The 17,500-nt window shown below is 51.4% G+C and overlaps 1 protein-coding gene across 1 annotated transcript in view; it reads left to right on the forward strand.

The window, feature by feature from the left end:
* Positions 1–17,500, forward strand: part of LOC144488022 (protein kinase C alpha type-like) — a 42,392-nt gene that overhangs the window by 20,938 nt on the left and 3,954 nt on the right. The window contains exons 6-8 of the mRNA XM_078206038.1: positions 52–132; positions 1,766–1,873; positions 4,910–5,050. Coding sequence (XP_078062164.1) covers positions 52–132; positions 1,766–1,873; positions 4,910–5,050 — 330 coding nt within the window. The remainder of the gene's footprint in view (positions 1–51; positions 133–1,765; positions 1,874–4,909; positions 5,051–17,500) is intronic.

Raw genomic sequence — 17,500 nt, forward strand, 5'->3', positions numbered from 1 at the left:
GGACAGGCTGCCTGGTGTCTGAGTGTAAATGGAGCTTTTTGCTGTTTACAGATTCTTGCTTACCAACCTTACGGGCTGTCTGTTGATTGGTGGGCTTTTGGCGTCCTCCTGTATGAGATGTTGGCCGGACAGGTAAGGGTTAAACACAGCAATGTTCACCCCTGCGAAAGGACAATGTTTCATTGCTGAAGAGCCGATCACACCCCCTCAGGCGCTCTCTCTGAGGCCTGCAGCCAATCGCAGGCTCGCTGTCGCAGTGTGCTCTGCAGCCATTGTACACACAGCAAGATCCCACAGACAGCTCAGCAAGAAAACCCACATCGCCCGCAACAGAACCCACCCCGGGACTCCAGGCCAAGTCCCACATCACTGACAGTGCAGCACTCCCTCAGCACTGACCCTCTGACAGTGCGGCACTCCCTCAGTACTGACCCTCTGACAGTGCAGCACTCCCTCAGTACTGACCCTCTGACAGTGCGGCACTCCCTCAGTACTGACCCTCTGACAGTGCGGCACTCCCTCAGTACTGACCCTCTGACAGTGCGGCACTCCCTCAGTACTGACCCTCTGACAGTGTGGCACTCCCTCAGTACTGACCCTCTGACAGTGCGGCACTCCCTCAGTACTGACCCTCTGACAGTGCAGCACTCCCTCAGTACTGACCCTCTGACAGTGCGGCACTCCCTCAGTACTGACCCTCTGACAGTGCGGCACTCCCTCAGTACTGACCCTCTGACAGTGCGGCACTCCCTCAGTACTGACCCTCTGACAGTGCGGCACTCCCTCAGTACTGACCCTCTGACAGTGCGGCACTCCCTCAGTACTGACCCTCTGACAGTGCGGCACTCCCTCAGCACTGACCCTCTGACAGTGCGGCACTCCCTCAGTACTGACCCTCTGACAGTGCGGCACTCCCTCAGTACTGACCCTCTGACAGTGCGGCACTCCCTCAGCACTGATCCTCTGACAGTGCGGCACTCCCTCAGTACTGACCCTCTGACAGTGCGGCACTCCCTCAGCACTGACCCTCTGACAGTGCAGCACTCCCTCAGTACTGACCCTCTGACAGTGCGGCACTCCCTCAGTACTGACCCTCCCACAGTGCGGCACTCCCTCAGTACTGACCCTCTGACAGTGCGGCACTCCCTCAGTACTGACCCTCTGACAGTGCGGCACTCCCTCAGCACTAACTCTCTGACAGTGCGGCACTCCCTCAGTACTGACCCTCTGACAGTGCGGCACTCCCTCAGTACTGACCCTCTGACAGTGCGGCACTCCCTCAGTACTGACTCTCTGACAGTGCGGCACTCCCTCAGTACTGACCCTCTGACAGTGCGGCACTCCCTCAGCACTAACTCTCTGACAGTGCGGCACTCCCTCAGTACTGACCCTCTGACAGTGCGGCACTCCCTCAGCACTGACCCTCTGACACTGCGGCACTCCCTCAGTACTGACCCCCTGACAGTGCAGCACTCCCTCAGCACTGACCCTCTGACAGTGCAGCACTCCCTCAGCACTGACCCTCTGACAGTGCGGCACTCCCTCAGCACTGACCCTCTGACAGTGCGGCACTCCCTCAGTACTGACCCTCTGACAGTGCGGCACTCCCTCAGTACTGACCCTCTGACAGTGCGGCACTCCCTCAGTACTGGCACCGGGGGAAGTGTCGGCCTGGATTATGGAGCTCAAATCCTCGAGTATATACATCTACCTCTGAATATCGTACTTTAAACTTGCTAAAATATTGATGTGTTCCTCTTTGCAGCCCCCCTACGATGGTGAGGATGAGGATGAATTATTCGAGTCGATTATGGAACAGAATGTGTCGTACCCGAGGACTCTATCCCGCGAGGCTGTATCTGCCTGTAAAGGGGTAAAGGATTCTTCATCTCACTCCACAGCTTATATCGAGGTCCACAAGGTTCCTTCGATCACGCGGAGAGAGGCTGGGAGAGACTGGGTGTGCTGGTGGCGGGAGCAGGTGGAGGAGCCGTTCTCCTTTGAGCGGAGAAGGTTAAGGGGGAGATTGAATCGAGGCGTTCCGAATCGGGGAAGGGGGTTTGTGATGGGGGTCGATAAGGAGAAACTGTTCCCAGCGACAGGAGGGTCGGGGACCAAAGGGGGACACAGATTGAAGGCGATCGGGAAAAGAAACAGAGGGGGTGAGGGGGGGGGGTGAGGGAATGTTTATTGTGGACGCAGCGAGTTGTTGTGATCTGGAAGGTGCTGCCTGAAAGGGCGGCGGAAGCAGATTCAACAGGAACTTTCCAAAGGGGCAACTGGAGAAATACTAGCCCTCTGACAGTGCGGCACTCCCTCAGTACTGACCCTCTGACAGTGCGGCACTCCCTCAGTACTGACCCTCTAACAGTGCGGCACTCCCTCAGTACTGACCCTCTGACAGTGCAGCACTCCCTCAGCACTGACCCTCTAACAGTGCGGCACTCCCTCAGTACTGACCCTCTGACAGTGCGGCACTCCCTCAGTACTGACCCTCTGACAGTGCGGCACTCCCTCAGTACTGACCCTCTAACAGTGCGGCACTCCCTCAGCACTGACCCTCTGACAGTGCGGCACTCCCTCAGTACTGACCCTCTGACAGTGCGGCACTCCCTCAGCACTGACCCTCTGACAGTGCGGCACTCCCTCAGTACTGACCCTCTAACAGTGCGGCACTCCCTCAGCACTGACCCTCTGACAGTGCGGCACTCCCTCAGTACTGACCCTCTAACAGTGCGGCACTCCCTCAGTACTGACCCTCTGACAGTGCGGCACTCCCTCAGCACTGACCCTCTGACAGTGCGGCACTCCCTCAGTACTGACCCTCTGACAGTGCGGCACTCCCTCAGTACTGACCCTCTGACAGTGCGGCACTCCCTCAGCACTGACCCTCTGACAGTGCGGCACTCCCTCAGTACTGACCCTCTGACAGTGCGGCACTCCCTCAGCACTGACCCTCTGACAGTGCGGCACTCCCTCAGCACTGACCCTCTGACAGTGCGGCACTCCCTCAGTACTGACCCTCTGACAGTGCGGCACTCCCTCAGTACTGACCCTCTGACAGTGCGGCACTCCCTCAGTACTGACCCTCTGACAGTGCGGCACTCCCTCAGTACTGACCCTCTGACAGTGCAGCACTCCCTCAGCACTGACCCTCTGACAGTGCGGCACTCCCTCAGTACTGACCCACTGACAGTGCGGCACTCCCTCAGTACTGACCCTCTGACAGTGCGGCACTCCCTCAGTACTGACCCTCTGACAGTGCGGCACTCCCTCAGCACTGACCCTCTGACAGTGCGGCACTCCCTCAGCACTGACCCTCTGACAGTGCGGCACTCCCTCAGTACTGACCCTCTGACAGTGCGGCACTCCCTCAGTACTGACCCTCTAACAGTGCGGCACTCCCTCAGTACTGACCCTCTGACAGTGCGGCACTCCCTCAGTACTGACCCTCTAACAGTGCGGCACTCCCTCAGCACTGACCCTCTGACAGTGCGGCACTCCCTCAGTACTGACCCTCTAACAGTGCGGCACTCCCTCAGTACTGACCCTCTGACAGTGCGGCACTCCCTCAGCACTGACCCTCTGACAGTGCGGCACTCCCTCAGTACTGACCCTCTGACAGTGCGGCACTCCCTCAGTACTGACCCTCTGACAGTGCGGCACTCCCTCAGCACTGACCCTCTGACAGTGCGGCACTCCCTCAGTACTGACCCTCTGACAGTGCGGCACTCCCTCAGCACTGACCCTCTGACAGTGCGGCACTCCCTCAGCACTGACCCTCTGACAGTGCGGCACTCCCTCAGTACTGACCCTCTGACAGTGCGGCACTCCCTCAGTACTGACCCTCTGACAGTGCGGCACTCCCTCAGTACTGACCCTCTGACAGTGCGGCACTCCCTCAGTACTGACCCTCTGACAGTGCAGCACTCCCTCAGCACTGACCCTCTGACAGTGCGGCACTCCCTCAGTACTGACCCACTGACAGTGCGGCACTCCCTCAGTACTGACCCTCTGACAGTGCGGCACTCCCTCAGTACTGACCCTCTGACAGTGCGGCACTCCCTCAGCACTGACCCTCTGACAGTGCGGCACTCCCTCAGCACTGACCCTCTGACAGTGCGGCACTCCCTCAGTACTGACCCTCTGACAGTGCGGCACTCCCTCAGCACTGACCCTCTGACAGTGCAGCACTTCCTCAGCACTGACCCTCTGACAGTGCGGCACTCCCTCAGCACTGACCCTCTGACAGTGCGGCACTCCCTCAGCACTGACCCTCTGACAGTGCGGCACTCCCTCAGCACAGACGCGGGAGGTGTCAGGTGACCAGATTGGAAATGCTGGTCTGAGTAACATCACTTTTCCATGTCTCTCTCTCTCTGTCTCTCTCTCTCTCCGTCTCTCTCTCTCTCCGTCTCTCTCTCTCTCCATCTCTCTCTCTCTCCGTCTCTCTCTCTCTCCGTCTCTCTCTCCCTCTCCGTCTCTCTCTCTCTCTCCGTCTCTCTCTCTCCGTCTCTCTCTCTCTCTCCGTCTCTCTCTCTCCGTCTCTCTCTCTCTCCGTCTCTCTCTCTCTCTCTCCGTCTCTCTCTCTCTCTCGTCTCTCTCTCTCCGTCTCTCTCTCTTTCTCCGTCTCTCTCTCTCTCTCCGTCTCTCTCTCCCTCTGTCTCTCCCTCTCTCTCCCTCTCTCTCCCTCTCTCTCCCTCCCTCTCCCTCTCTCTCTCTCTCCCTCTCCGTCTCTCTCTCCGTCTCTCTCTCTCTGTCTCTCTCTCTCTCTCTCTCTCTCTCTCTCTCTCTCCTCTCTCTCTCTCTCTCCCTCTCTCTCTCTCTCTCCCTCTCTCTCTCTCTCTCTCTCTCCGTCTCTCTCTCCCTCTCTCCCGTCTCTCTCTCTCGCTCTGTCTCTCCCTCACAGTTTATGGTGAAGAATCCACTGAAGCGATTGGGTTGTGGTGAGGATGGGCAGCGTGACGTTAAGGAACATTCGTTTTTCCGTTGGATCGACTGGGAGCGAGTTCGAAACCTGGAAATCCAGCCTCCCTTCAAACCCCGGCCGGTGAGTGTGTGAGACCCCCGAGGGCGAGGGGGCGGAGAGCGGGGCAGGGGCTGGAGGGTGAGAGCGGGCCGGAGGGCAGAGGGCGGGGAGCAGGGCGGAGGGGGCGGGACGGAGAGGGCGGGGAGTGGGGCTGGGGGTGGCGGGCGGACCGTGAGTGGGACGGACCCCGGGCATGGAGCAAGGTGTTGAAATCTCCAGGAAGTACGGAAACAGAAGGGGACGATGTGGTGGTGATTTCTGAGACCTGGTGACAAGGGGACCAGTTCTGGGTACTGAATGTCCAAGTGTCCGCTGCGTCTTGGAAAGATAGACTGAAAGGAACAGGAGGTGGTGGAGCTTTGTTCGTGAAGGAGGGGATCAGAGCTGTAACAGGAGATAAAGATTTTAATCTGATTTATTATTGTCACATGTATTAACATACAGTGAAAAGTATTGTTTCTTGCGCGCTATACAGACAAAGCATACCGTTCATAGAGAAGGAAAGGAGATGGTGCAGAATGGAGTGTTACAGTCATAGCTAGGGTGTAGAGAAAGATCAACTTAATGCAAGGCATCTGGCATGTGGGAGTCTTTTAAGGAACTATTGATAAGGCTGCAGGATAGGCATGTGCCTGTAAAAAAGGAAAGATAGGAAAGGTAGGATTCGAGAGCCGTGGATAACCAGGGAAATTGAGGATCTGATTAAAATGAAAAGGGAGGCGTACGTTAAGTCCAGGCAACAGAAAACAGATGGAGCTCTGGAGGAATACAGAGAGAGTAGGAAAGATCTCAAACGGGGAGTTAGAAGGGCAAAAAGAGGGCACGAGATGTTCTTGGCAGGCAGGATTAAGGAGAATCCTAAGGCATTCTATTCATACGTTAGGAACAAAAGAGTTGTCAGGGAGAAAACCGGACCTCTCAGGGACAAAGGAGGGGTATTATGCTTAGAACCCAAGGGAATAGGGGAGATCCTAAATGAATACTTTGCATCGGTATTCACGAAGGAGAGGGGCGTGTTAACTGGGAGTGTCTCAGAGGGAGGTGTTGACCCATTAGAGAAAATCTCCATTACAAGGGAGGAAGTGTTAGGTTTTTTAGGGAACATTAAAACTGACAAAGCCCCAGGCTAATGGTATCTATCCTCGACTGCTCAGGGAGACGAGAGATGTAATTTGAATAAACTGAAGGTCGATAAGTCCCCTGGGCCTGATGAAATATATCCTAGGATTCTTTGGAAGGCAAGGGATGAGATTGCAGAGCCTTTGGCTTTGATCTTTGGGTCCTCGCTGTCCACGGGGGTGGTGCCAGAGGACTGGAGAATGGTGAATGTTGTTCCTCTGTTTAAGAAAGGGAATAGAAATGACCCTGGTAATTATAGACCGGTTAGTCTTACTTCGGTGGTTGGTAAATTGATGGAAAAGGTCCTGAGGGATGGGATTTACGACCATTTAGAAAGATGCGGATTAATCCGGGATAGTCAGCACGGATTCGTGAAGGGCAAGTCGTGCCTCACAAATTTGATTGAATTTTTTGAGGAGGTAACGAAGTGTGTTGATGAAGGTAGGGCAGTTGATGTCATTTACATGGATTTTAGTAAGGCGTTTGATAAGGTCCCCCATGGTCGGCTTATGATGAAAGTGAGGAGGTGTGGGATAGAGGAAAGTTGGCCGATTGGATAGGTAACTGGCTGTCTGATCGAAGACAGAGGGTGGTGGTGGGTGGAAATTTTCGGACTGGAGGCAGGTTGCTAGCGGAGTGCCACAGGGATCAGTGCTTGGTCCTCTGCTCTTGTGATTTTTATTCATGACTTAGAGGAGGGGGCTGAAGGGTGGATCAGTAAATTTGCTGATGACACCAAGATTGGTGGAGTAGTGGATGAGGTGGGGGGCTGTTGTAGGCTGCAAAGAGACATAGATAGGATGCAAAGCTGGGCTGAAAAATGGTAAATGGAGTTTAACCCTGATAAATGTGAGGTGATTCATTTTGGTAGGACTAATTTAAATGTGGATTACAGGGTCAAAGGTAGGGTTCTGAAGACTGTGGAGGAACAGAGAGATCTTGGGGTCCATATCCACAGATCTCTAAAGGTTGCCACTCAAGTGGATAGAGCTGTGAAGAAGGCCTATAGTGTGTTAGCTTTTATTAACAGGGGGTTGGAGTTTAAGAGCCGTGGGGTTATGCTGCAACTGTACAGGACCTTGGTGAGGCCACATTTGGAATATTGTGTGCAGTTCTGGTCACCTCACTATAAGAAGGATGTGGAAGCGCTGGAAAGAGTGCAGAGGAGATTTACCAGGATGCTGCCTGGTTTGGAGTGTCGGTCTTATGAGGAAAGGTTGAGGGAGCTGGGGCTGTTCTCTCTGGAGCGGAGGAGGCTGAGGGGAGACTTAATAGAGGTTTATAAAATGATGAAGGGGATAGATAGAGTGAATGTTCAAAGACTATTTCCTCGGGTGGATGGAGCTATTACAAGGGGGCATAACTATAGGGTTCGTGGTGGGAGATATAGGAAGGATATCAGAGGTAGGTTCTTTACGCAGAGAGTGGTTGGGGTGTGGAATGGACTGCCTGCAGTGATAGTGGAGTCAGACACTTTAGGAACATTTAAGCTGTTATTGGATAGGCACATGGAGCACACCAGGATGATAGGGAGTGGGATAGCTTGATCTTGGTTTCAGATAAAGCTCAGCACAACATCGTGGGCCGAAGGGCCTGTTCTGTGCTGTACTGTTCTATGTTCTATGAAATTGCTGGGCCACTGATGGAAATCTTTGTCGCTTCTTTGGACACGGGTGAGGTCCCTGAGGATTGGAGGATAGCGAATGTGGTCCCGTTGTTTAAGAAGGGTAGCAGGGATAACCCAGGAAATTATAGGCCGGTGAGCTTGACGTCCGTGGTAGGGAAGTTGTTGGAGAGGATTCTTAGAGATAGGATGTATGTGCATTTAGAACGGAACAATCTCATTAGTGACAGACAGCATGATTTTGTAAGAGGGAGGTCGTGCCTTACAAATTTGGTGGAGTTTTTTGAGGAAGTAACAAAAACGGTTGACGAAGGAAGGGCCGTGGATGTCGTCTATATGGATTTCAGTGAGGCATTTGACAAAGTCCCACATGGCAGGTTGGTTAAGAAGGTTAAGGCTCATGGGATACAAGGAGAAGTGGCTAGATGGGTGGAGAACTGGCTTGGCCATAGGAGACAGAGGGTAGTGGTCGAAGGGTCTTTTTCCGGCTGGAAGTCTGTGACCAGTGGTGTTCCGCAGGGCTTTGTACTGGGGCCTCTGCTATTTGTGATATATATAAATGATTTGGAAGAAGGTGTAACTGGTGTAATCAGCAAGTTTGCGGATGACACGAAGATGGCTGGACTTGCGGATAGCGAAGAGCATTGTCGGGCAATACAGCAGGATATAGATAGGCTGGAAAATTGGGCAGAGAGGTGGCAGATGGAGTTTAATCCGGATAAATGCGAAGTGATGCATTTTGGAAGAAATAATGTAGGGAGGAGTTATACAATAAATGGCAGAGTCATCAAGAGTATAGAAACACAGAGGGACCTCGGTGTGCAAGTCCACAAATCCTTGAAGGTGGCAACACAGATGGAGAAGGTGGTGAAGAAGGCATATGGTATGCTTGCCTTTATAGGACGGGGTATAGAGTATAAAAGCTGGAGTCTGATGATGCAGCTGTATAGAACGCTGGTTAGGCCACATTTGGAGTACTGCGTCCAGTTCTGGTCGCCGCACTACCAGAAGGACGTGGAGGCATTGGAGAGAGTGCAGAGAAGGTTTACCAGGATGTTGCCTGGTATGGAGGGTCTTAGCTATGAGGAGAGATTGGATAAACTAGTGTTGTTCTCCCTGGAAAGATGGAGAATGAGGGGAGATCTAATAGAGGTGTACAAGATTATGAAGGGTATAGATAGGGTGAACGATGGGAAGTTTTTTCCCAGATCAGAAGTGACATTCACGAGGGGTCACGGGCTCAAGCTGAGAGGGGCGAAGTATAACTCAGACATCAGAGGGATGTTTTTTACACAGAGGGTGGTGGGGGCCTGGAATGCGCTGCCAAGTAGGGTGGTGGAGGCAGGCACGCTGACATCGTTTAAGACTTACCTGGATAGTCACATGAGCAGCCTGGGAATGGAGGGATACAAACGATTGGTCTAGTTGGACCAAAGAGCGGCACAGGCTTGGAGGGCCGAAGGGCCTGTTTCCTGTGCTGTACTGTTCTTTGTTCTTTGAGGTAAGTCCATTCAAAGGTCTGATAGCAGCAGGGAAGAAGCTGTTCTTGAGTCAGTTGGTACGTGACCTCAGACTTTTGTATCTTTTTCCCGACTGAACTAAAACCCCCTACCCTTCCGGGGACCAGATCCCTCTATTCCCATCTTATTCATGTACTTTTCAAGAAGCCCCTTAAAAGTCACTATCGTATCCGCTTCCACTCCCTCCCCCGGCAGCGAGTTCCAGGCACCCACCACCCTCTGTGTAAAAAATCTGCCTCATACATCTCCTTTGAACCTTGCCCCTCGCACCTTAAACCTGTGCCTCGAGTAATTGACTCTTCCGCCCTGGGAAAAAGCTTCTGACTATCCACTCTGTCCATGCCTCTCATAATCTTGTAGACTTCTATCAGGTCACCCCTCAACCTCCGTCGCTCCAGTGAGAACAAACCAAGTTTCTCCAACCTCTCCTCATAGCTAATGCCCTCCATACCAGGCAACATCCTGGTAAATCTTTTCTGTACCCTCTCCAAAGCCTCCACATCCTTCTGGTAGTGTGGTGACCAGAATTGAACACTATATTCCAAGTGCGGCCTAACTAAGGTTCTATAAAGCTGCAACATGACTTGCCAATTTTTAAACTCAATGCCCCGGCCGATGAAGGCAAACATGCCGTATGCCTTCTTGACTACCTTCTCCACCTGCGTTGCCACTTTCAGTGACCTGTGTACCTGTACACCCAGATCCCTCTGCCTATCAATACTCTGAAGGGTTCTGCCATATATTTCCCATCTGTATTAGACCTTCCAAAATGTATTACCTCACACAACTAAAATATATCCCAGTGAGGAAGAATGATGGTCAGGAGTGTTAATAAAACATCCATGACTGAACAAGGAGTTCAAGGACAATATAAAGACAAAACCTAAGGTACGCCATATTGTTAAAGTTTATTTATCAGTCACAAGTCAGGCTTACATTAACACTGCAATGAAGTTACTGTGAAATTCCCCTCGTCGCCACACTCCGGCGCCTGTTCGGGTCAATGCACCCTAACCAGCACGTCTTTCGGAGCACCCGGAGGAAACCCACGCAGACACGGGGAGAACGTGCAGACTCCGCACAGACAGTGACCCAAGCTGGGAATGGAACCCGGGTCCCTGGCGCTGTGAGGCAGCAGTGCTAACCACTGTGTCACCGTGCCCCCGGGAATCGAACCCGGGTCCCTGGCTCTGTGAGGCAGCAGTGCTAACCACTGTGTCACCGTGCCCCCGGGAATCGAACCCGGGTCCCTGGTGCTGTGAGGCAGCAGTGCTAACCCACTGTGCCGCCGTGCCCCCGGGAATCGAACCCGGGTCCCTGGCGCTGTGAGGCAGCAGTGCTAACCACTGTGCCACCGTGCCCCCGGGAATCGAACCCGGGTCCCTGGCGCTGTGAGGCAGCAGCGCTAACCCACTGTGCCACCGTGCCCCCGGGAATCGAACCCGGGTCCCTGGCGCTGTGAGGCAGCAGCGCTAACCCACTGTGCCCCCGTGTCCCCGGGAATCGAACCCGGGTCCCTGGCGCTGTGAGGCAGCAGCGCTAACCACTGTGTCACCGTGCCCCCGGGAATCGAACCCGGGTCCCTGGCGCTGTGAGGCAGCAGCGCTAACCCACTGTGCTATATTGCAAAGGCCAGTGACAGGCTGGAAGATTGGGAAACTTGCAAACACCAACAAAAGGGATACTACAAAATTAACAAAACGAGCGAAGTTAAATTAGGGAAGAAAACTGGCACAAAACATCAAGAAGGATAGCTAAAGCTTCTGGAGGTATGTAAAAGGGAATAGAGTCGCGAGGGGTGAACGTTGGTCCCTTGGAAGATGAAACTGGAGAGTTAATAGTGGGGAACACGGAAATGGCAGAGACGCTAAATCAGTTCTTTGCCTCAGTTTTCACGGGGGAGGAAACTAACACCATTCCTATAGGAACGGGCAAGTCAGAGGTAATAGAAAGGGTAGAACTTAGAACAATCAACATCGACAGAGGACTCAGCCAACGACTGGGATTGAGGCTGGATAAGTCCCCAGGGCCTGACGGCCTACATCCTCGGCTATTAAAGGAAGTGGCGGCAGAGATAGTGGATACATTGGTTATAATATTCCAAAAATGGACACAGGAAAGGTTTGGAAAAATGCGAATGTTATCTTATTCAAAAAGGGAGGCAAAATGTGGGAAATTGCAGAGCAGTTGGTTTAACATCTGATTATCGGAAAATGTTAGGATCAATTCTCAAGGAAGCAATATCAGGACATTTGGAAAGTCAAAACGCTATCCATCAGAGTAGGGAAGCTGCTGGAATCTATTATCAAGGATTTCATAACTCAGCATTTGGAAGGCAGTGGTTTGATCAGACAAAGTCAGCATGGATTTACGAAGGGGAATCATTCTTGACAAATCTATTGGAATTCTTTGAGGATGTCACCAGTAGAATTGACCGAGGAGAACCAGTGGATGTGGTTTATTTAGACTTTCAGAAGGCTTTCGACAAAGTCTCACATAACAGACTACAATGTAAATAGGATTACAGGGAATGTCTTGAGATGGATATAAAGCTGGTTAGCAGATAGGAAGCAAAGAGTTGGCATAAATGGATCTTTTTCTGATTGGCAGTCAGTGACTAGTGGGGTTCCGCAGGGATCTGTGCTGGGACCCCAACTGTTCACATTATATATTAATGATTTGGAAGAGGGAACTGAATGTATAATTTGCAGATGATACAAAGCTGGGTGGGAGGGTGAGCTGTGAGGAGGATGCAGAGATGCTTCAGCGTGATTGGGACAGGCTGAGTGTGTGGACATCTGCATGGCAGATGCAGCATAATGTGGATAAATGTGAGGTTATCCACTTTGGTAGCAATAATAGGGAGACAGGTTATTACTTGAATGGGTGTAAATTGAGAGAGGCGGATACTCAGCGAGACCTTGGAGTCCTCGTGCATCAGTCGCTGAGAGTAAGCGTGCAGGTACAGCAGGCAGTACAGAAGGAAAATGGTATGTTGACCTTCATAGCGAGAGGATTTGAGTATCGGGATAGGGATGTTTTGCTGCAATTGTATAGGGCGTTGGTGAGGCCACACCTGGAGTATTGTGTGCAGTTTTGGTGTCCTTATCTGAGGAAGGATGTCCTTGCTATAGAGGGAGTGCAGCGAAGGTTTACCAGGCTGATTCCTGGGATGGCAGGTCTGTCATATGAGGAGAGATCGAGTTGGTTAGGATTATATTCACTGGAGTTTAGAAGAGTGAGAGGGGATCTCATAGAAACTTATAAAATTCTAACAGGGTTAGACAGGGTAGATTCAGAAAGAATGTTCCCGATGGTGGGGGGAGTCCAGAACTATATAGATGTGTATGGGTACGATATAATTGGGATTATGGAGACATGGCTGCAGGGTGACCAGGGGTGGGAATTGAATGTCCCAGGGTCTTCAGTATTTAGGAAGGACAGGGATAAAGAAAATGGTGGTAGAGTGGTGCTGCCGAATAAAGAGGAAATTAACAATATTGAGAAAGGATATTAGCTCTGACAATGTGGAGTCTGTATGGGTCGAGTTGGGAAACACCAAGGGGCAAAAAACATCAGTGTGTATCATATACAGACCCCCAAACTGCAGTGGTGATATTGGGAGTGGCATTAAACACAAAATTAGAGATGCATGTGATAAGGGAATATCGGTGATCATGGGTGATTTTAATCTGCACATAGATCGGGCAAATCAAATTCGCCACAATGCCGTAGAGAAGGAATTCCTGGCGTGTATACGGGATGATTTCCTTGACCAATATGTGGAGGAACCAACTAGAGAGCAGGCCATCTTAGAATAGACACTGTGTAATGAGAAGGGAATCATTGCCAATCTAGCTGTGCAACACCCCTTGGGAATGAGCATCCATAACATGAAGAATTTTTTATTGAGATGGAGAGTGAAGGAGTTGATTCGGAGACGAGGATGCTGAATCTTAATAAAGGAAACTATGAAGATATGAGGCGTGAGTTGGGATTGATAGATTGGGGAGAGTTACTTAAAGGGATGACAGTAATTAGGCAATGGCAAACATTCAAGGAATGCAATGGGGGAACTGCATCAACTGTTTATTCCTGTCTGGCACAAAAGCAAAATGGGTAAGAGGGCCAATCCACGGCTTACAAAGGAAATTAGAGAGAGAATCCGATCCAAGGAAGAAGCACATGGATTGTCCAAGAAAAGGAATAGGTCTGAGGATTGGGAGCAGTTTAGAATTCAGCAAAGAAGGACGAAGGGATTGATTAAGAAGGGGAAAATGCAGGATGAAAGTAAGCTTGCAGGGAACATAAAGACTGACACTAAGAGGTTCAGTAGATATGTGAAGAGAAAGAGGTTGAAGACAAATGTAGGTCCCTACAGATAGAAACGGGGGAATGTATAATCGGGGACAAAGAAATGGCCGAGCAACTGAATATATACTTTGGTTCTGTCTTCACAAAAGAGAACACAAATCAGATACCAGAAATGTTGGAGAATGCAAGGTTTAGTGAGAGGGAATAACTGAGGGAGATCAGTATTAGTAGAGAAATGGTACTGGGAAAGTTGATGGGATCCAAGGTGGATAAATCCCCAGGGCCTGATAATCTACATCCCAGAGTACTGAAGGAAGTGGTTTGAGAAATAGTGGATGTATTGGTGATCATCTTCCAGGATTCTATAGACTCTGGAACAGTCCCTGCAGATTGGAGGGCAGCGAATGTCACTCCAATATTCAAAAAGGGAGGTAGGGAGAAAACAGGGAATTATAGACCAGTAAGCTGGTCGTGGGGAAAATCTTGAATCCATTATAGAACATAGAACATAGAACATAGAAAGCCACAGCACAAACAGGCCCTTCGGCCCACAAGTTGCGCTGATCATATCCCCACCTCTAGGCCTATCTATAGCCCTCAATCCCATTAAATCCCATGTACTCATCCAGAAGTCTCTTAAAAGACCCCAACGAGTTTGCCTCCACCACCACTGACGTCAGCCGATTCCACTCACCCACCACCCTCTGAGTGAAAAACTTATCCCTGACATCTCCTCTGTACCTACCCCCCCAGCACCTTAAACCTGTGTCCTCTCGTAGCAACCATTTCAGCCCTTGGAAATAGCCTCTGAGAGTCTACCCTATCCAGACCTCTCAACATCTTGTAAACCTCTATCAGGTCACCTCTCATCCTTCGTCTCTCCAGGGAGAAGAGACCAAGCTCCCTCAACCTATCCTCATAAGGCATGCCCCCCAATCCAGGCAACATCCTTGTAAATCTCCTCTGCACCCTTTCAATGGCTTCAACATCTTTCCTGTAATGAGGTGACCAGAACTGCGCGCAGTACTCCAAGTGGGGTCTAACCAGGGTCCTATAAAGCTGCAGCATTATCTCCCGACTCCTAAACTCAGTCCCTCGATTAATGAAGGCCAGTACGCCGTACGCCTTCTTGACCGCATCCTCCACCTGCGAGGCCGATTTAAGAGTCCTATGGACCCGGACCCCAAGGTCCTTCTGATCCTCTACACTGCTAAGAATGGTACCCTTCATATTATACTGCTGCTTCATTATCAAGGACTTTATAGCGGAGCATTTAGAAAGCAGTGACAGGGTCAGACAGAGTCAGCACGGATTTATGAAGGGGAAATCATGCTTGACAAATCTGTTGGAATTCTTTGAAGATGTAACTAGTAGAGTTGACAAGGGGGGGCCAGTCGATGTGGTATATTTGGACTTTCAGAAAGCGTTTGACAAAGTCCCGCGCAAGAGATTATCGTGCAAGATTAAAGCGCATGGGATTGGGGGAAGTGTATTGAGATGGATAGAAAACTGGTTGGCAGAGAGGAAACCAAGAGTAGGAATTAATGGGTGCTTTCCAAATTGGCAGGCAGTGACTAGTGGGGTGCCACAGGGAGCGGTGCTGGGACTCCAGCTATTCACAATGTATATTAATGACTTGGATGAGGGAACAAAATGTAACACCTCAAAGTTTGCAGATGATACCAAGTTGGGTGGGAGGGTGACGAGGATGCAGAGATTCTTCAGAACGATCTGGATAGGGTGGGTGAGTGGGCTAATTAATAGCAGATGTGGTATCATTTGGATAAATGTGAGGTTATTCACTTTGGAAGCAAAAACAAGGCGGCAGATTACTACCTGAAATGCTGTAAATTGGGAGAGGGGAGAGTGCAGCGGGGCCTGGGTGTCCTTGTGCACCAGTCGCTGAAGGTTAGCATGCAGGTGCGGCAGGCGGTAAAGAAGGCAAATGGTATGTTGGGCTTCACTGTGAGAGGTTTCGAGTACAGGAGCAGGGATGTGTTGTTACAATTATGATGTGGAGATGCCGGCGTTGGACTGGGGTAAACACAGTAAGAAGTTTAACAACACCAGGTTAAAGTCCAACAGGTTTATTTGGTAGCAAAAGCCACACAAGCTTTCGAGGCTCTGAGCCCCTTCTTCAGGTGAGTGGGAATTCTGTTCACAAACAGAGCTTATAAAGACACAGACTCAATTTACATGAATAATGGTTGGAATGCGAATACTTACAACTAATCAAGTCTTTAAGAAACAAAACAATGGGAGTGGAGAGAGCATCAAGACAGGCTAAAAAGATGTGTATTGTCTCCAGACAAGACAGCCAGTGAGACTCTGCAGGTCCACGCAACTGTGGGAGTTACAAATAGTGTGACATGAACCCAATATCCCGGTTGAGGCCGTCCTCGTGTGTGCGGAACTTGGCCATCAGTTTCTGCTCAGCGACTCTGCGCTGTCGTGTGTCGCGAAGGCCGCCTTGGAGAACGCTTACCCGAAGATCAGAGGCCGAATGCCCGTGACCGCTGAAGTGCTCCCCCACAGGAAGAGAACAGTCTTGCCTGGTGATTGTCGAGCGGTGTTCATTCATCCGTTGTCGCAGCGTCTGCATAGTTTCCCCAATGTACCATGCCTCGGGACATCCTTTCCTGCAGCGTATCAGGTAGACAACGTTGGCCGAGTTGCAAGAGTAGGTACCGTGTACCTGGTGTTCTGTTTGTGAACAGAATTCCCACTCACCTGAAGAAGGGGCTTAGAGCTCCGAAAGCTTGTGTGGCTTTTGCTACCAAATAAACCTGTTGGACTTTAACCTGGTGTTGTTAAACTTCTTACTGTTGTTACAATTATACAGGGCCTTGGTGAGGCCACACTGAGAGTATTGTGGGCAGTTTTGGTCTCCTTTTCTGAGGAAGGATGTTCTTGCTCTCGAGGGAGTGCAGCGAAGGTTTACCCGGCTGATTCCGGGGATGGCGGGACTGATGTATGAGGAGAGATTGACCAGGTTAGGATTGTTTTCACTGGAGTTCAGACAAATGAGGAGGGGAATCTTATAGAGACTTATAAAATTCTAACAGGACTGGACAGGGTAGATGCAGGGAGGATGTTCCCGATGGTGGGGGGAGTCCAGAACCAGGGGATTGGGGGCGGGGTTTGGGGATTGGGGGCGGGGTTTGGGGATTGGGGGCGGGGTTTGGGGATTGGGGGCGGGGTTTGGTAACGGGACTGGACAGGGTAGATGCAGGGAGGATGTTCCCGATGGTGGGGGGAGTCCAGAACCAGGGGATTGGGGGCGGGGTTTGGGGATTGGGGGCGGGGTTTGGGGATTGGGGGCGGGGTTTGGGGATTGGGGGCGGGGTTTGGTAACGGGACTGGACAGGGTAGATGCAGGGAGGATGTTCCCGATGGTGGGGGGAGTCCAGAACCAGGGGATTGGGGGTGGGGTTTGGGGGCGGGGTTTGGGGATTGGGGGCGGGGTTTGGGGATTGGGGGCGGGGTTTGGTAACGGGACTGGACAGGGTAGATGCAGGGAGGATGTTCCCCATGGTGGGGGGAGTCCAGAACCAGGGGTCACAGCCTGAGGATTCAGGGTAGATCATTTAGGATGGAGATGAGGAGACATTTCTTCACCCGGTGAGCCTGTGGGATTCATTCCCACAGGAAGAAGTTGATGCCAAAACATTGAATGTATTCAAGAGGCGGCTGGAGAGAGCACTTGGGGCGAATGTTGCCCACTCACCCAACCTGTAGATCATTCGGAAGGATCTCTGCATCCTCGTCACAGATCACCCTCCCGCCCAACTTGGTATCATCGGCAAACCTTGAGAGAGGTTATGGGGGGAAAGCAGGATGAGGCGATTGAGTTGGATAATCAGCCATGATTGTGATGAATGGCGGGGCAGGAGG

This window comes from Mustelus asterias, unplaced genomic scaffold, assembly GCF_964213995.1.
Source record: "Mustelus asterias unplaced genomic scaffold, sMusAst1.hap1.1 HAP1_SCAFFOLD_1221, whole genome shotgun sequence".
NCBI classification, from domain to species: Eukaryota; Metazoa; Chordata; class Chondrichthyes; order Carcharhiniformes; family Triakidae; genus Mustelus; species Mustelus asterias.